At 40.7% G+C, this 17,509-nt stretch overlaps 2 protein-coding genes across 2 annotated transcripts in view; both read right to left on the bottom strand.

The window, feature by feature from the left end:
* Window positions 1-586, bottom strand: part of LOC115420007 (abhydrolase domain containing 6, acylglycerol lipase) — a 48,822-nt gene extending 48,236 nt beyond the window's left edge. Inside the window, 1 exon segment of the mRNA XM_030135110.1 lies at window positions 528-586. The gene's annotated coding sequence lies outside the window, so the exon portion shown is untranslated.
* A 1,619-nt stretch (window positions 587-2,205) lies between these two features.
* The window catches only part of lmcd1 (LIM and cysteine-rich domains 1), a 34,345-nt gene continuing 19,041 nt past the window's right edge, over window positions 2,206-17,509 (bottom strand). The window contains 7 exon segments of the mRNA XM_030134702.1: window positions 2,206-3,026; window positions 4,777-4,995; window positions 5,783-5,862; window positions 5,865-5,991; window positions 6,727-6,876; window positions 7,670-7,937; window positions 13,136-13,209. Coding sequence (XP_029990562.1) covers window positions 2,916-3,026; window positions 4,777-4,995; window positions 5,783-5,862; window positions 5,865-5,991; window positions 6,727-6,876; window positions 7,670-7,937; window positions 13,136-13,209 — 1,029 coding nt within the window. The 3' untranslated portion in view covers window positions 2,206-2,915.

Below are 17,509 nucleotides of genomic sequence, written 5' to 3'. Positions count from 1 at the left end.
GCTGTTTGATAATTTATTTTTGTTAATACTTGATAACTTTTGTTTATTGTATTGCACTTTTTTGTATTGTTACACTTACCTGCTTTTTGTTTGTAACAATACTTGAATTTATGTGATGCTTATTTCTGTTCAATATTGCCTCTTTGTACTTATTATCAATAAAGGTTTAATAAATAAATTTAAAAAAAAAAGTCTCGAGCGCAGCCTCGTACTTTAATATTGCTGCCTTTACGTAAAAAAAAAAAAAAAAAAAAAGCCGGAACCGGAACGCCTTGTACCGGGTCATTTCCCGATTTAGGAAACATTTATATTCAAGCTCTGGTGACAGCGCAGGTTAAAACAGTCGAAGCCTTTCTGTTCAAGTCCAGACTCGGTGCTGTGAACACGGTGTTTGATAGAAGCCTTAGAAACATACCGTGGGTCCGTGAATGCAGCTCGTGGCGGTGGGAGCCGACAGGTGCCGCGGTCAAAGTGGACAATTTCAGCTTCCCGTGGGTTTAAATTCACCCGTGGACCTTTAACCCTACCTGAACGTCTGCTGTTGGATGTGTCCCGGGCGGTAGAAGCTCCACCCCTCCTCCTTCAGCATCATTACACAACAGCCTTTCATCTGACTTAAAGGGATAACACCGGCGCTATGTTCAGGGACTGTCGGAAATATCTAAGTGGGTTTCCTGGACAACACAGGAATGTCTTAAACTGCCACAGTTTTTAATAAATCAAAGAGGGCACTTGAAAAACTTCAGCAGAACACCTAAAGTGTTACTTTTCTTGTCTTTTATGAAAACCTGTTATATTTCTATAAAGAAAATGTGCTGCCAAGTAAAATTCTTTTCAACCAAACCAAAGAAGTCAAATTCAGTACAAAATAATTAGCACAATAAAAAGCAGGCTTTAAATAATGGAGGTATTAATTGGTAACTTATAAATTCTGGAAACAAACTGACTCGTAATGTTACCAAATATATCACTCACTTACCCATATAGTTGTGATAGTGTTCATTATATAGTTACATAGATGGTAGTGGTTTCTATCATTTGTAGTAACAGTTACAGTAGTAGTATATCCACTGTTAATACTTGCAGTAATAGTATATTTGTTCTGGTTATTGGTAATTATACTAGCACCAGCTGATCTACTTTTTGACAGTTCAAGGTCAGTTTTCTGTGCATCTGTTCCATCCATGTGTGCCCCCCCAGTCTCTCTCTCACTCTTTTTCTCTTCCTTTACCCTCTCTCTTTAACCCCAACTGGTCAAGGCAGACAGCCATTCTCCAGGAGTCAGGGTCTGCTCAAGGTTTCTGCCCATTAAAAGAACGTTTTTCCTCGCCACTGTCACCAGTCACAAGTGTCTGCTCCTGGAGGGTTCTGTTGGGTTCTGTAATTTGGCTTGAGAGTCTGGTTTTGACCGGCTCTATTTGTAAGTGCCATGAGATTGGTGCTATATAAATAAAATTTGATTGATTGACTGATTGATTGATTTCTTGGAAAATGAATTAAATCTACTAAAATTATTTAAGTAAAGCAAATTACATACTACAGTAAATCTAGCCAAACGATATCCAGGTCCATTGGCCATTTTGTTTAATTGTTATCATGGAGCTTGCAAATGTCATAGAGAGAAGCATTTCCAACAAAGCTGACTTTATTACATGGCTTTTAAGACCATTTATAATGGATTAATGTAGGATTTAAGACTGAAAATCACCACTCTGAGATGAGGAACTCGAAGCAGAAATGCTTACACCAAATCCCAAATATTTTACAGGTATATGCACGGTGTATGGAAAAACAAACATTTTAATGTAAATGTAAAATGAATAAATAAATAAATACATAAATAAATAAATATTTAATAAAAAAAAAAAAAACCACATATATAAAGTATAATGTATATTCAATAACATTCATTATTGTCTAAAAGCTGACTTGATTATTATTGGGTTTGAAAAATATCTAAGCTACAAGTAAAATATATTCATAAATAAATAACATCTGTGATGTTCCAATGTAATTAAGTATAAATGACTCTGCAGATGAAATTTTGTTTTTTGGTCACTGACTTCCATCAATGTGTAAAATATGCAGGACGTATGTGTGTGTAAGTTCTCACTTTGCAGTTTTTCTCCTTTATCAAACACAGGACAGGACATATGTGAAGTAAAAGTCTAACAAAAACAAACAGAGGCTGATTCAGCAGCACAGATTCATCTTTAATGTCTGCAGTTGGATCAAACACACTTATTAAACAATACAACACACAGTGTGTTAGAATACAACAGAGCACACATTCATTAATGAAACCATTGGTTCATTAGTGGAAAAACCTGCTTTTCCAGCCTTTCACTGTCCAGTTCACTAATATTTGTATTTTTAACGCCTGATCTGGACTTGACATATTACAAGTTAAACTTTTAAGAGTTTGTTTTTAAAAGGGTTTGGGGTTTTACTATCCTTCCTTTGAGAGAAAAATATCAATATTTGACACCTTTTCAGAGAAATACTTAGTGGAATTCCAGTTTCATCAGTATGTGGGTTTTACTGGTCATGACATGTTCATTGTCAGGACTTTAACACAGTAAATGTCTGTAGTATGTAGCATGTCTGCATTTGAATGTGTCATTCTTTGAAGTGACAGTACTTAGATATGAGGAGATGTATCCGTTCAGGAGGTTCTAATACTTTCATACCAATCAGTCACATAACCTTTATTTAAACCAACCAGAGGCTGAAATCAACCTGTTGAATGGATCTTTTCATTTTTCACTGTTTATGTAGAATATTAAAGGAACAGCCTGTTAATTTCCTTTTGTTATTATTAACTTCAACACAATCACACATGAGTTTTCCAGATGCATGAGCTGTAGTTGTTAGTGTGGTTTACAGACCACCATCGTTTAAACCCTGTGTTTGTGTCAGTGTTTACAGGGTTCATCCAGACTCTGTCCACATTTCCAACAGCAGTAATGGTGATGGTGCCACGTTTGTCCATCCTTCGCAGTGAAGAAAGACTGACAAAAGATCAGCTGAGGAGGAAGACACACCATAAAACCATTCATCACCCAGTTTACAAGTTTTATTCTAGAGACAATTAACAGAAAATAATAAGTGTCCTCATGTCTTCTGTTAAGCCTCAGTCACAAAGCATCTTACGAACGATGGGTTCGTACGAGGTCTGGAGTTTGAAGACATTCGTGGAGGGAGCAATAGTTTCTTTCGGCCGCATTACAAAGTTAGTACAGCTGCCATTTAAATCGCAGGAACAACTTAAGACTTCCATGAGAAAACGATGTGATTTTGTGTCATACAAAGACCGTACAGTTGTCACGTTCTACGTAAGGGTGCCTTGGGACCTTCCTACATCATACCTGTGGCCACTTCATGAATTTTTTTGTCGTACAGTGGCCGTATGGCACCCCTATGTGCAACTCATGGCACTCTTAAGTCGATGGTAGGAAGATCTTACGCGTTTTCAGAATATTTAGATTGGTATATAAACAATGGCTGTGTACTCTCTTAAAAGTCCTGTGTCGTGATCATTGCATTCGTGATGGAAATAATGCCCACAAGACTGAAACATCTACAGCTACAGCTACAAAATGAAGAAAACGAAGATCAAGTGGTTGTGGCCACTGTTTTGGTCTGGCAGCAGTGGAAGAAGAGGGACATTTTAAAACACTTCACGTAAAAAAAAGCTTAACGTAATTTAATGCCCCAGAACAGTGATCAATCATCCAGAACCAAAGTTTGTGTGGACATCTTTAGTTACATCCACTTTCACCTTGCAAAAATCAAAATGAAAACTTCAGTTTTATGGATGTTGTTCACCTTAAGCCATTGCCTCTCCATAGCTGCACATTCATTCATTCATTTTCTGAACCTGCTTTATCCTCACTAGGGTCACGGGGGTTGCCTGGAGCCTATCCCAGCTACATAGGATAGCTGCACATTATAGAGAAAAAGTTTAACATAGCTTAATGTCCGAAAACCGTGGTCAATCATTACCAAATTGTATATGGACATCTCTAATCATGTCCAAGAATTATGAAGGCTGCCCACATTAAGCCTTTTCCTCTCCATTGCCACAAATAATTAAAAAAAAAAAACTTAACAGTTTAATCTTAGAGTATTGTTTTTTTTGTCATTCATTCATTCATTCATTCATTTTCTGAACCACTTTATCCTTGAGAGGGATCCCAGCATTTGAGATGTCCACACATAACTTGGTGATAATTGATCGCTCTTTTCAGACGTTAAGCTACATTAAGCTGTTTTATGTTAAATTTTAAAATTTTAAAATTTTATGTTTTATGTTGTTTTACATTAAGCGTTTTAGAATGTCCTGAAGAAGATGCAGAGAAGACAGAGACGTTGGTGGGTGCGGCCATGGATACAGAGGCAGCACCTCTACGAACAGTACTCACACTGTGAGCCTAACACCTGACTCATTCCTACCCTCCTGTTATTTTTCCATAGGTAGCAGAATAAAGTAATAAGGTAGAAGTTAGAGGAACATTGATATATGAAGTAATCAGTGGTGGCTGCTCGTCTTTCAGAGCGGGGGAGCTCATTATCAGCTTACATAGAAAAAAAGTCAAGTTATTTAAACATAAATTCGGCCCTCCGTTCCTTTTAAAGAAAATGGTCGTATCGTACCAAGTAAATAAGAAAACGTTGATTCTTGATGTTGCTACAGTGGATTTAGTGAGAAAACCATGAGTAGATGAACGGATTCTGAAAATAAATGTTCATAATATGTTCTTGTGTTCCTCTCACCTCGTCACAGCCGGAGCATCGTGGCTTCACTGTCTCACAGTAGTGTCGTCCACAGAACAGCTTCTCATTGGACCAGAAGTACACCAGGTCCACCAACCCCTGACCACAGATAGAGCAGTTGAAGCAGGTCGGATGCCACAGGGCGCTGAGGTAACCGGGACGCTCTGCAAATATAGCTGGAGTATCTTTGTCAACATCTCCATGGCAACCAGCACATACCTAAACAGGATATGAACATGTTTTGCATAAAGGAGTTCAACACGGTGCAGAGTGATGCATTCTGAGAGGACTGTCAGCATTATATGCTGTTGTTGAGAAGGCCTCAGGCCATATGGATAAGAAGGTGATGCTGAAAACAATAAATGAAAACAAAGACCATCCTGACAAACAGATGCCACAGAGGGGTAGAGTTACTGATAAATGTGAACACATCAATGCCAACTTCACATCTATATTATAAAAGCCAAGTGGCCTCTGTGTGTGTACGTGTGTGTGTGTGTGTCTGGGGATTCACACAAAATCCGAAAAGAGCTGACTGCTGCAGTTTGAGATACTTGTGTATCTGAGGTCAAGAAAGAGATGAGCAAAAACGGCAAGTTGATAGGACCAATATTTTTGGAGATATTAGTAATTGTGAAATACAATAGCCTTACAATCACGTTGCTAAGGCCAGATCGCTTTGTTGCTGACTGCTGGACAAATATGGTACAGCATGTACAAATACACAACAGCATAAAAAGTACTACATCTAGAACCCATGGATCCCTATGGGTCAACACACCGGTAAGGTATAAAAACACCAATTACTGCTAATTAAACATGAGCAGGATGGCTGAAGGATCATAACATCCATTATAAATGTTTGGGGCTACTATGCTTTTAGGGCCTGTGTAACAGGCCAAAGTCACCTTATACAGACTATACCCCAGGTTTAGTCTGGACAGGGGTGGGGGGTACTTTGGCCTGTGCCACATGTACACTGAGACACTGACAGTATTGGACTCACATATCGAACATTATTGGACTCATGTGTTGGATCGGTGGCAGCAGAGGAGCTGTCCTGATGGGCCACTGCCTCCTTTTTGCCTTGGTCTCTTTTGCTGACCTCTGATTGGCTGCTTCCCTTAGAGCCCCTGCCTCCCCTGGTAAGGCCACCTCCCCCACTCCCAGCACATCCTGTTTGTACTGTTTCACAAACAGCAGCATTGATGAAATCTGCAAAGACATGGAGAAGACAAACCATTTCAGCACAGTTTCAGATGGTTTTTATAACTATTATTCCTTTGATTGTTAAAGAAACACTGCTATCCAAATGGCTCTTTGAGTCAGTTCTGTCTCTTTGAGACAGTTGTCGACCCCTGCCCTACAGTTTTATAAGACCGCGCCCACTACAGGTGCATAAGACCACTTCTCCTACAGCAGGGGTCACCAACCCTGGTCCTCGAGATCTACTATCCTGCATGTTTTAGATGTTTCCCTCTTCCAGCACACCTGATGGTCATTATCAGACTTTTGCAGAGCTTGATGATAGGTTTATCAGTTGAATCAGGTGTCTTGGAAGAGGGATACATCTAAAACACAGGTGTCAAACTCCCATCCTCGAGGGCCAGTATCCTGCATGTTTTAGATATTTCCCTCTTCCAGAACACCTGGTTCAATTAATGATCAGCTCACCATCCAGCTCTGCAAAAACCTGATAATGATGTAATGGCTTCCAGGTGTGATAAAAGAGGGAAATATCTAAAACATGCAGGATAGTAGCTCTCAAGGACCAGGGTTGACAACCCCTGTCCTACAGAGATGAAACATTTTCAAAAGAGCAAAACTGATCCAATTAAATAGTTGAACAGTTGAAATATGATGATCTTGGCAAATGAGAACTTCCACAGATAAAACCTGCTGCTGTAGTTTTTGAGACTTTATCCGGTATGAGCAGCAGATAGCATGTACCTGGTCATCGGTGTCCAGACTTGTGCACTTCATGGGGTCGTGGTCATAGACGGGCAGTTGTCTGAGGAGCTGCCTTCGCCGTTCCATGGCGCCGTTGGTACCGGACACAGGACGGCGACTCTCAGGCAGGAACTCCATGTATTGCATGGCCTTAAAACAGACACAGTAAACTGTCATTCCCACATCTTCACCCATGAGGACAGGTTCACTTGGACACACAGACAGGACATTACTGAGCATGTACAGAGACTGAAAAGGCTTTAATCCACCTGTTTTTCTGCCTTCATCCTGCATCCATCACTCAGTGGAAATCAGTTTAGTTTCACTTTGACATTGCATAGTCTTTTCTATTGGTTAGTGTTGAAAACCATGACATTATAAGAAAATTTAATAGGAACTTTTTAAAAGTTTCAAGAGAATTAAAAAATGCTTAATTATGTGTATTTCCATAGACTGGTTTGGAGTGAATATGTCATCAGAGGGTGGCTCTATAGATAACTTTAAACAGAGCACAAGCAGAACTTATGTTACTGTGTTCCACCTAAAATGACTGTCATGTGTTTGATGGACAGCGGTGGACTCATGTTTTTATTATCTTCATCAGTCCAACTCATTTGAAAAGTGTCTCATTTTCCTCTGGTTCAAATTAACTCTTTTTCAAAATAGAAAAAGGTCTTTCAAGTAGTCAAGCAGTGGTTATTGCAATTTGACAAAACAAATCAAATTGACAGATGAAATAAAAACAGAAACCCTGAAACGTTCAATCTTTCATTTTCTGAACCACTAAGTCCTCTTGAAGGTCATGGGGGCGGAGCCTATCCCACCTGCCAGCGGGTGAAGGCGGGTTCTGTATATACCAGATGCACAGATTGGATGGCACTGTTCATTTCATTGTACTTGTTACAGAGACAGTAAAGACATTGTAACAGTAAAACCCAAGTACTGCGTTCCAGTACCATTTCTGGTTCAGCCCAGCTGGCGCCCACTCATATGTGGTGGTGTTAAAGGTCGGGTCTTTGCGTGACACAACAGGATTGGTCACAATCATCTGGTTCCTCTTATACATGCGTAGGCCGCCGCCTCCTTTAACCTTGGCCGTCAAATGGGAGCAGGGTGAGTCAGTGAGCAGACGTCCCATTCGCTGATCATCTTCGACATCACTTCCTGGAGTGTGGTTGATGGTGCTGCAGCCACATGTGATGCAAACTTTCCTGAAAATAAGAACCAAAGAAAGACATGAGACACATCCTGGTCTAGAGGACACTCACTATGCCCACCATCCACAGTTACTACTTTTACACCTTAAACCAGTGGCACCTGCTCGTCTGTCAGAGAGGGGAAGCTCATTGTCATCTTATAGCAAAAAAATTGTCAACTTATTTAAACATAAATTCGGCCCTCCGTTCCTTTTTAAGAAAATGGTCAGTGACCTTATCATACCAAGTAGGCGTTTTTTCCAGGGACTTGATAGCTAGTTCACTCCGACCTAGCCAACAGTATGATTGATTTAACTATCTACAAAACGATATTAAACTCGAACAAGAAATGATTAAATTGTGCAACTGAAACAAGAAAACGTTGAAATTATGTTAAATTGAAACAAGGAAGTGCAATGAATGTGTTGTATTTACAGTGCAAGAAATGAACAAGTAATTTTGTAGTGGTTTCTCTCTTGATTTCACAAGCACAATGCGCAACGGTATTAAACTGAACTCTGTCAAGTGAAGGAGTATATCTCAAAATAGCTGTCAGTTAAATGGGACTCAGCCTTTTGACTGATCCTCCAACGTGCACGTGGAAGCCCGGTGCCCAGCCTGGCGTCCAGCCTGGCGTCCAGCCTGGCGTCCAGCCTGGCGTCCAGCCTGGCGTCCAGCCTGGCGTCCAGCCTGGCGTCCAGCCTGGCCAAGGTCCACCCACAGCTCCATTCACCCCCAGAGACGCTGAGTGTCCGGGGACGGGACAACATCGTGGCATTTATCCAATTACCATCCAGTTTTGAGGCAATGAAAAAAACTGTTCCACTCAGTCCCATTGACATGCATGGACACCAAGCGTCTATGGGCAAATGCATTGACCATAGATCGTATGAGAAAACAGTGCGAATATATGAGAGTTAACAACATCGAGTGCATTAATTTGTGATAACGCTGATTCTGCACGAACTCATCTTTGAGATGAACGTGTTCTAACACATTTGTTGTTAATGAAATGTCAACACAACTGTACATATTTGACCATTTAATTTTCGTAATTGCAGTCTATGAGAAATCGCCTCTGCCTTAAACCCCACCTACCGCCTAGGACAGCGGTGCCAAACATACGGCCTGTGGGCCAAAACCCATCCACGAAGGGGTCCAAACCAGTGAAATGTAAAAATCACACTGAAAATATTAACAATCAAAGATGTTAAAATCATTTAGTTCAGGTCCTACTTTCAGACCAATATGATCTAAAGTGGATCCAGGATTTACATAGTGCTTTTCTTTTTTTGTGTGAGCTCACTGAGTCCATTATTTATCCACTCCACATTCACACACTGGAGGAGGTAAACTACATCTGCCAATCAGTGCCAATGGCCTCTGCCACCACCAAACATTCATACTAGGGCTGCAACTAATGACTCAATAGTCTCAATAGTCAACTCGTCATCGACTACTGGAACGACTGGTCATATTATGAACTGGAAAAAAAAAAACAATTAAAAACAATATCTCTTATTTATATTTACTGCAGCAATAAAATACTGTAGCGTCCGACTGGACGTCAGGACAGACAAGGGTTTATTCCACACTGGTGCTTTATTGTTAGAACAGTATTGGTTTCTTTCAGCCAAAACCCACGGTGACTGAATAGATAGAATTAATGGCAAACTTTAGTTCTGGATCTGTCTCACTCATCCACTCTCTTTTCCTGCTTTGACCTCTCTCACACACACATGCACACGCACGCACGCACACGCACGCGCACTCACACACACACACACACACACACACACACACACACACACACACACTTCTACTATTGCCCCCTTCTGTTTATGATCATTGGTGCACATGTGCCATCAGTGCATCAAAAATCAGAAGTGTCACTCTGAGCTACTTCAACTGGCTACAGTCAAACAGTGTTTATTATGGGATGACGTGTGTTGGACATTTTATGTGCCATATTGTGCATTATGTGCAGGGGCTCATGGTGTTGTTGTGTTTATGAGAGTTGAATGTGTGGGTATGACAATAATACCTGCAATTTTACATTCATAATTTAGCTTTTGAAGTGACAAGTGAGTGTAAACTGTAGACAGAACGGTTCCTTTATGCAGTAGAACACGGAAAAAAGGATGTAAATGAACCACTATTGCAAGCTGCAACCTTTGAGAATAATGTACATGGTATGTTCCTGTAATCCCAGTGGGTAAACGTCGTGTCTCCAACCCTCAAACCCCATGGTACAAAGACGGCACCAATGACCCATGGACTACTAAATATGTCATCATCCATATTCACCATCAGTTGTCGGTTGACTGATTGTTGCAGCTTTAATTCATATACATTCAAACAATGTGCATTCATCCTATAACTTACAAATAATGACAACGCTAAATTCTTCTATTTGTTTTAGTTTCAAAAAGTAAAATTACATGAAAATGTTTACATTCACAAACTGTCCTTTAACAAAAATGTGAACAATCTAAAATCTCTACATATAAATCAGTGTAATTGTACCAATATTCTGCCTGTTATTAAATGTTTTGTGCATTAGTAGATCAACTGTGATCTGTAGGTTATAATGTACCTGTGGAAATGATAAACTGAGGTAGAACACTGGTAAAATGACACTTATTTTTCATAAGAAATTTCAGCTAGTTCATGCTAGTCCTATTTTTTTAAAGGAGAGTTTGTAGAAGTTAACATTTTCATAATGCAACTTTACTTTTTTTAATCGGAAACATAGGGCAAAGTTTGTCATCATTTACAGGCTATAATATAAATATTTGATTCCGGTCTGTTTGACGTCACATTGGTCTGACTGTGGAACCTGAACTAAGGCATACATCTGATTACACATCAACCATCTGTTTCCTTCCAGCAGTGCTTATAAGGACTGGTGGAAGGAAAATACACTATATTGCCAAAAGTATTTGCTCACCTGCCTTGACTCACATATGAATTTAAGTGACATCCCATTCCTAGTCTATGGGGTTCAATATGATTTCGGTCCACCCTTTGCAGCTATAACAGCTTCAACTCTTCTGGGAAGGCTGTCCACAAGGTTTAGGAGTGTGTTCATGGGAATTTTTGACCATTCTTCCAGAAGCCCATTTGTGAGGTCACACACTGATGTTGGACAAGAAGGCCTGGCTCTCAGTCTCCGCTCTAATTCATCTCAAAGGTGTTGTATCGGGTTGAGGTCAGGATTCTTTGCAGGCCAGTCCAGTTCATCCACACCAGACTCTGTCATCCATGTCTTTATGGACCTTGCTTTGTGCACTGGTGCACAGTCATGTTGGAAGAGGAAGGGGCCAGCTCCAAACTGTTCCCACAAAGTTGGGAGCATGGAATTGTCCAAAATGTCTTGGTATGCTGAAGCATTCACAGTTCCTTTCACTGGAACTAAGGGGCCAAGCCCAGCTCCTGAAAAACAACCCCACACCATAATCCCCCCTCCACCAAACTTTACACTTGTCACAATGCAATCTAACAAGTATCGTTCTCCTGGCGACCGCCAAACCCAGACCCGTCCATCAGATTGCCAGATGGAGAAGCACGATTGGTCACTCCAGAGAACATGCCTCCACTGCTCTAGAGTCCAGTGGCGGCGTGCTTTACACTACTGCATCCGGTGCTTTGCATTGCACTTGGTGATGTATGGCTTGGATGCAGCTGCTCGGCCATGGAAACCCATTCCATGAAGCTCTCTGCGCACTGTTCTGGAGCTAATCTGAAGGCCACATGAAGTTTGGAGGTCTGTAGTGATTGACTCTGCAGAAAGTTGGTGACCTCTTTGCACTATGCGCCTCAGCATCCGCTGACCCCGCTCCATCAGTTTACGTGGCCTACCACTTTGTGGCTGAGTTGCTGTCGTTCCCAAACACTTCCACTTTCTTATAATACAGCTGACAGTTGACTGTGGAATATTTAGGAGCGAGGAAATTTCAAGACTGGATTTGTTGCACAGGTGGCATCCTATCACAGTTCCACGTTGGAATTCACTGAGCTCCTGAGAGCAACCCATTCTTTCACAAATGTTTGTAAAAAGCAGTCTGCATGCCTAGGTGTCTGATTTTATACACCTGTGGCCATGGAAGTGATTGGAACACCTGATTCTGATTATTTGGATGGGTGAGCCAATACTTTTGGCAATATAGTGTACATAGACTGTAGGAAAGGATCTTAAAATTGTAATACCGGTGGCAGTCACTAGATGCTGCTCAGACACAATGCTCTAGTCTGTCTCTAAATGACTGTTCCACAATTTACTTTAATGTTACTGGACAATACTGGACTCAGGTTTTGGTGCCAAAATATTAAACTTTTGCTCCAAGTATATTATTATCTGAGTAAATGTAAATTAGCAAAGTTCTATCTCATTTAATCTAACCTAATCTAACCAAACCTAATCTAATCTGACATGACCTAATTTAAATCTAATCTAATTTAATATAATCTAATCTAATCTGATCTAACCTAATTTAATCTAATATAATCTGATCTAACCTAAAATGGTCTAATCTAATCTAATCTAATCTAATCTAATCTAATCTAATAGAATTTTACCTAACCTAATCTAATTTTATCTGACCTGATCCAGTCTGATCTAATCTAATCTAATCTAATCTAATCTAATCTATTTTTACCTAACCTAACCCAATCTAATCTAACCTGACCTGATCCAGTCTGATCTAATCTAATCTATTCTAATCGAATCGAATTGAACCTAATTTACCTAACCTAACCCAATTTAATCTAACCTGACCTGATCCGTCTGATTGAATCAAATCGAATTTTACCTAATCTAATCTAATCTAAACTCGAGTGTAGTTGTGGTTAATAAATGACTCTAAAATCCTAGGTGTCTTTGTGATGTAAAATCTTGTTGAGGTTTTGTTCTTTAATTAATCTGGTGTTTGTTGCTTCTAATATATTCATCTTTGGCTCCAAAATGTTTCTATAAAAATAATACAAATACAAACTCCTGTCTTCAAAATGATGATTCAACAGCTGATAATTTGATTATAGACCACAAATATCAGGAGGTTTGAAGGTTTTTCCACAGGTTTTAGATCGATTGTATGTGTTTGGTAGAAGATATGTAAAACACTGGTTTATTCTTTTAAAGCAACCTGGTCCATAAATGTGAATCTGTGTCAGTGTTCAATAATATGTTAGAGGAGAAACAGGGCTGAATTTACCTCCAGGGATGAGGATGAAACCCAGAACAGGCATCAGTACAGAGAACACACTGGGATGGACCAGATTGGGGTGCCTGCAGAGAGGAGACACACACACACATGAACACACAGAGAGAACACACTGGGATGGACCAGACTGGTGGATCTGTAGAGAGGACACACACACACACACACACCGGCTCACTGTCTCCGCCCCCACTCACTGTCTCCGCCCCCATACCTTCCCCATCCACTCACCTTTCCATCATAGCCCTGTGAACACTAAATGCATTACAGACAGTAACTGCTGAACTTTCAAACGGAATCATTAACAGATCAATTACTGCAGGGTCATTAATACATTTCATATTTCATGTTTAGAATTGACTCAGTCAGAGCAGTATGGAGAGACATTTGTTTCTTTATTAATCAATCAAATAGAATAGATTGCCACCTAAGATCATTTTGCTTATAAATCACTCCTCTTTGCTTGCAACTTCAACTGCACTTAATGGACAGGGCCTACGCTGATAAATGAGAGAAGAGTTTCTAGTTGGGGGTTTGACCTGGCTCCTGCGCTGGCTACACCTTCTGGGTTACACCCACTTCTCCCTTGTGTTATGCCACCGGGAGGTAAATTGACAGTCTATTGCTCTTCAAAATTGAAATATGTCCTATATGAATTAGGCTAAATAGTGTAGGCTGCAGCCTGCCAAACATTCACAGCCTGAGCAGATTCACGGCCTGAACAGAGTACATCAGAATGAGTGAGTGAGTTACAGGGAGGCGTATACAACATAGGGCTGTGATTTAAACATTTCGTTTGGCTGTATTTGTATTGAAAGAGTTGGATACTGAAGAGCTGAGCACCGATCAGCTGAGCTAAATCACAATAGAAGTAGTGCTGCACAGCTGTAGCAGCGTGTGTGTTTTATAACATCAGCAAGAAAAAAAATCATCATTTAGTTGCTCCGAGTGTGTCATTTAAGTTGGACAATCTGATGCAGTGCCCCTGTATGGACCAGTAATGCTGGTTGGCTAGAAATGTGTGCAGGGATTTGTTAAATTACTGGCCCTGTGTGTTTGTTGACATCAAAACAGCGTGAAGTGTGAACAGGAGTACGGAGGAGTAGCATCAGCCTGTTACACAATGGCAACTGGCACCGCGTTCAGTTTTGTTTCGTCCATGGTAGTACTCTTGTGTAGATTTTCTGGTATAGTAGGAACCGTGACATTTTGGCACCGCGGGTACTGCGCAACACTAATGCTGCATTTCCACTACATGGAACCAGCTCGACTTGGCTCGGCTCGGCTTGACTCAGTATTCCTGGAGAGCGTTTCCATTACAAGCTACTACCGACTTTACAGTACCTGGTCGTCATTAGTGATGCAGCGCATTACTTCCATGTCGTCTGTTCAGAGAGTTGCTGATAAACTCGCTCGTTGCATGTTGTCTCGTCTGAATTTTTACGTCGGCCACCAAAGACTGAATCTCCTCGACCGACCATGGTGTAGTTTTGGGCTGTTATCATGTAGCTTAATGCACTGCTATATTTACTGTCAACTTCCGCATCTGTTTTTTGTAAAACGGCGGATCACAGAGAAAACTGCCTGACCAATCAGTGGTCTGCAGTGTGTACACATCACATTTTAGTATCTGGTCCCCAGTCCTGGAACCTCGGCAGAGGTGATACCAAAAAAGTAGCACCGGGTACCAGATTCCAGGTCCTTTTTCGTAATGGAAACGCAAAAAAGGCCGAGCCGAGTCGAGTCGAGCCAACACCACGTAGTGGAAACTGGGCATAAGGGCCTGATTTAGTAAGATCGCAATTAACGGGCGCAAATGTGCTTGCTCGTGCTAAAATATGTGCGTGCTATTGATTTGCATGTCAAGGATGATCAACTAAGATTGCCTGCACAAATGACACCAGGCGCAAAGTCTTGGAGGCGGCCCTAATTAAATGAGGATTTTGCATGCACTACTGGTTGTCGTCATGGAGACAGTGCACTGTAAAAACTGCTGTGGGATATGCTAGCACTACTGAAAATGAAGTTGCTCTTTTTCCACACAGAGGGATGAATGGGCATTTCTCTGTTGTTGTTTATCTGTGGTGACGTGTGTTATTAGTGAAATAAATACGTTCTCTCTGTATGTCGCTCTGCAGGGTGAACGAAAACTTTTAGGTCCGTGGGCATGAGGGGAAAACCCTCCACATTAGTGCTAATATAGAAGGCTCGGGAGCCCAGTCACAACACAGTGGACATCGCTGTTTGTGTGTGTGTGTGTGTGTGTGTGTGCGTGTGTGTGTGTTGTGCAGCACTAGAACCCGTCCCATTCGGTCTCCTTTGCGTGTGTGCGCGCGCCTGGCCTAATGGTGATGTGCTGCTGGTGGAACCGGGCATCGGGGGCAGGCCCATACAGTGGGGGCCATATGTCTCAAATTCTTATTTTTTTCTCCCGTCATTCCAAAATGTTGATGTGATCAGAACAGATTGGTTCTCTGTGTTGCCTTTAGTTGTGCCCATGCGCCTCTTTGCCAGTTTTGCGCAAAGTTTAAACTTGCCTCTCAGACGCGCTAAAAAAAGACACAAAATCAGCCACCACAATCATTTTCATGTTTGGTAAATCATATTGCACACGCTAAAAAAAATTTGCATTACACCTCCCAATAATTTTGCGCATTGTGGCAGAAACATCCATATTGCATATTCATGAGGGCAAACACGCTAAATTGGTTGCTATTTGCCCATTTGAGAGGCGCAAACCTTGGTGCACCCTGTTAGTAGATAAGCTTCAACGTGTTTTTACGTGCGCAGTCAAGTTTGCGCACGTTTTTACACGTGCAAACCTTTAGTAAATCAGGCCCTAAATGTTTAAATCACAGCCCTATGTTGTATATGCCTCCCTGTAACTCACTCACTCATTCTGATGTACTCTGTTCAGGCCATGAATCTGCTCAGGCTGTGAATGTTTGGCAGGCTGCAGCCTACACTGTTTAGCCTAATTCATTACTTATGGGGCCCCTTTTAAACTTTGAAAAGCAATAGACTGTCAACCTACCTCCTGGTAGCATAGCACAAGGGAGAAGTGGGTATAACATGGAAGGTGTAGCCCGCACTGGAGCCAGGTCAAACCCACCAAAAGAAACTCTTCTTTCATCCATCATTGTAGGACCCGCCCATTAAGTGCAGTTTAACTCACAAGCAAAACTTTTAAACTTGCAACCAAAGAGGACTGATTTATAGGCAAAATTATATTTTTTTTTGATTGCCACAGTTTCTTATGCTCTCAAATCTCTTTTTAGGTTGCAAATCTATTCTATTTGATTAAAAGAAAGAATTGATTGAAGATTGAAAGAAACAAATGCCTCTCCATAGAGCAGTAGCATTTTGATGAGTACACATCTGCTATTTCTGCTAAAACCTGTCCATGGTTCCTGTACATTTTTTAACCCTGAACAAATCTTAAAATGAAACTGTCAGACAAAGTGACAATATTACACTTTAAACTGTCATGATCCTTCACACACATACACACACACATACATACACACACACACACACACCTACACACACACACACACACACCTACACACACACACACACACACACACACACAAAAATCACAGAAGAAAAACAGTCCAGTTATTAAATGTTCAGGTTAAAGGTCAAACTGGGTCAGATTTAATCATAAACTGAACAAACAAAGACATGATAGGATCAAATCTGTGACAGTGAAAAATCTAAGATTATTTTCTGATGATTCATTTGGAAACCTTAATCAATTAATGCTTGGTGGCTTGCCTTGGTCCCCCATCTTTGGTCTGTTTGTGTGCACCATGTGTTGTTGTTTGTTGTATGGTTTTCTTTATGCATGTCTTAGTTCAGTTATGTCATCTGTAAGTTTTTTTTTGTTTTGTTTTGTTTTTTACCTGGCAATGGGACCAGAGATGGAAATTAGCCCTATGGCTATAATCTCATCGTATTTACATTGCATCAATTGATCGATCAATCGATCAATCAATCAATCAATCAATCAATCAATCAATCAGTCAATCAATTCTACAACATCAACAACACAACACTCACACAACTCACAACAACACAACACTCACAATAACACAATACAACTCTCACACAACTTATAACAATACAACACAACAACAAAAACACAACGCTCACACAACTCACAACACTCACACAACTAAACACTCACACAACTCACAACACTCACACAACTAAACACTCACACAACTCACAACACTCACACAACTAAACACTCACGCAACTCACAACAATACAACGCTCATACAACTCACAACACAACACTTGAACACCTCACAACAACACAACACTCACACACTCACAACAACACAATAATCACACAACTCACAA

This window comes from Sphaeramia orbicularis, chromosome 5 (assembly GCF_902148855.1).
Source record: "Sphaeramia orbicularis chromosome 5, fSphaOr1.1, whole genome shotgun sequence".
NCBI lineage: Eukaryota > Metazoa > Chordata > Actinopteri > Kurtiformes > Apogonidae > Sphaeramia > Sphaeramia orbicularis.
This window is presented reverse-complemented; position numbering and strand designations above follow the sequence as displayed.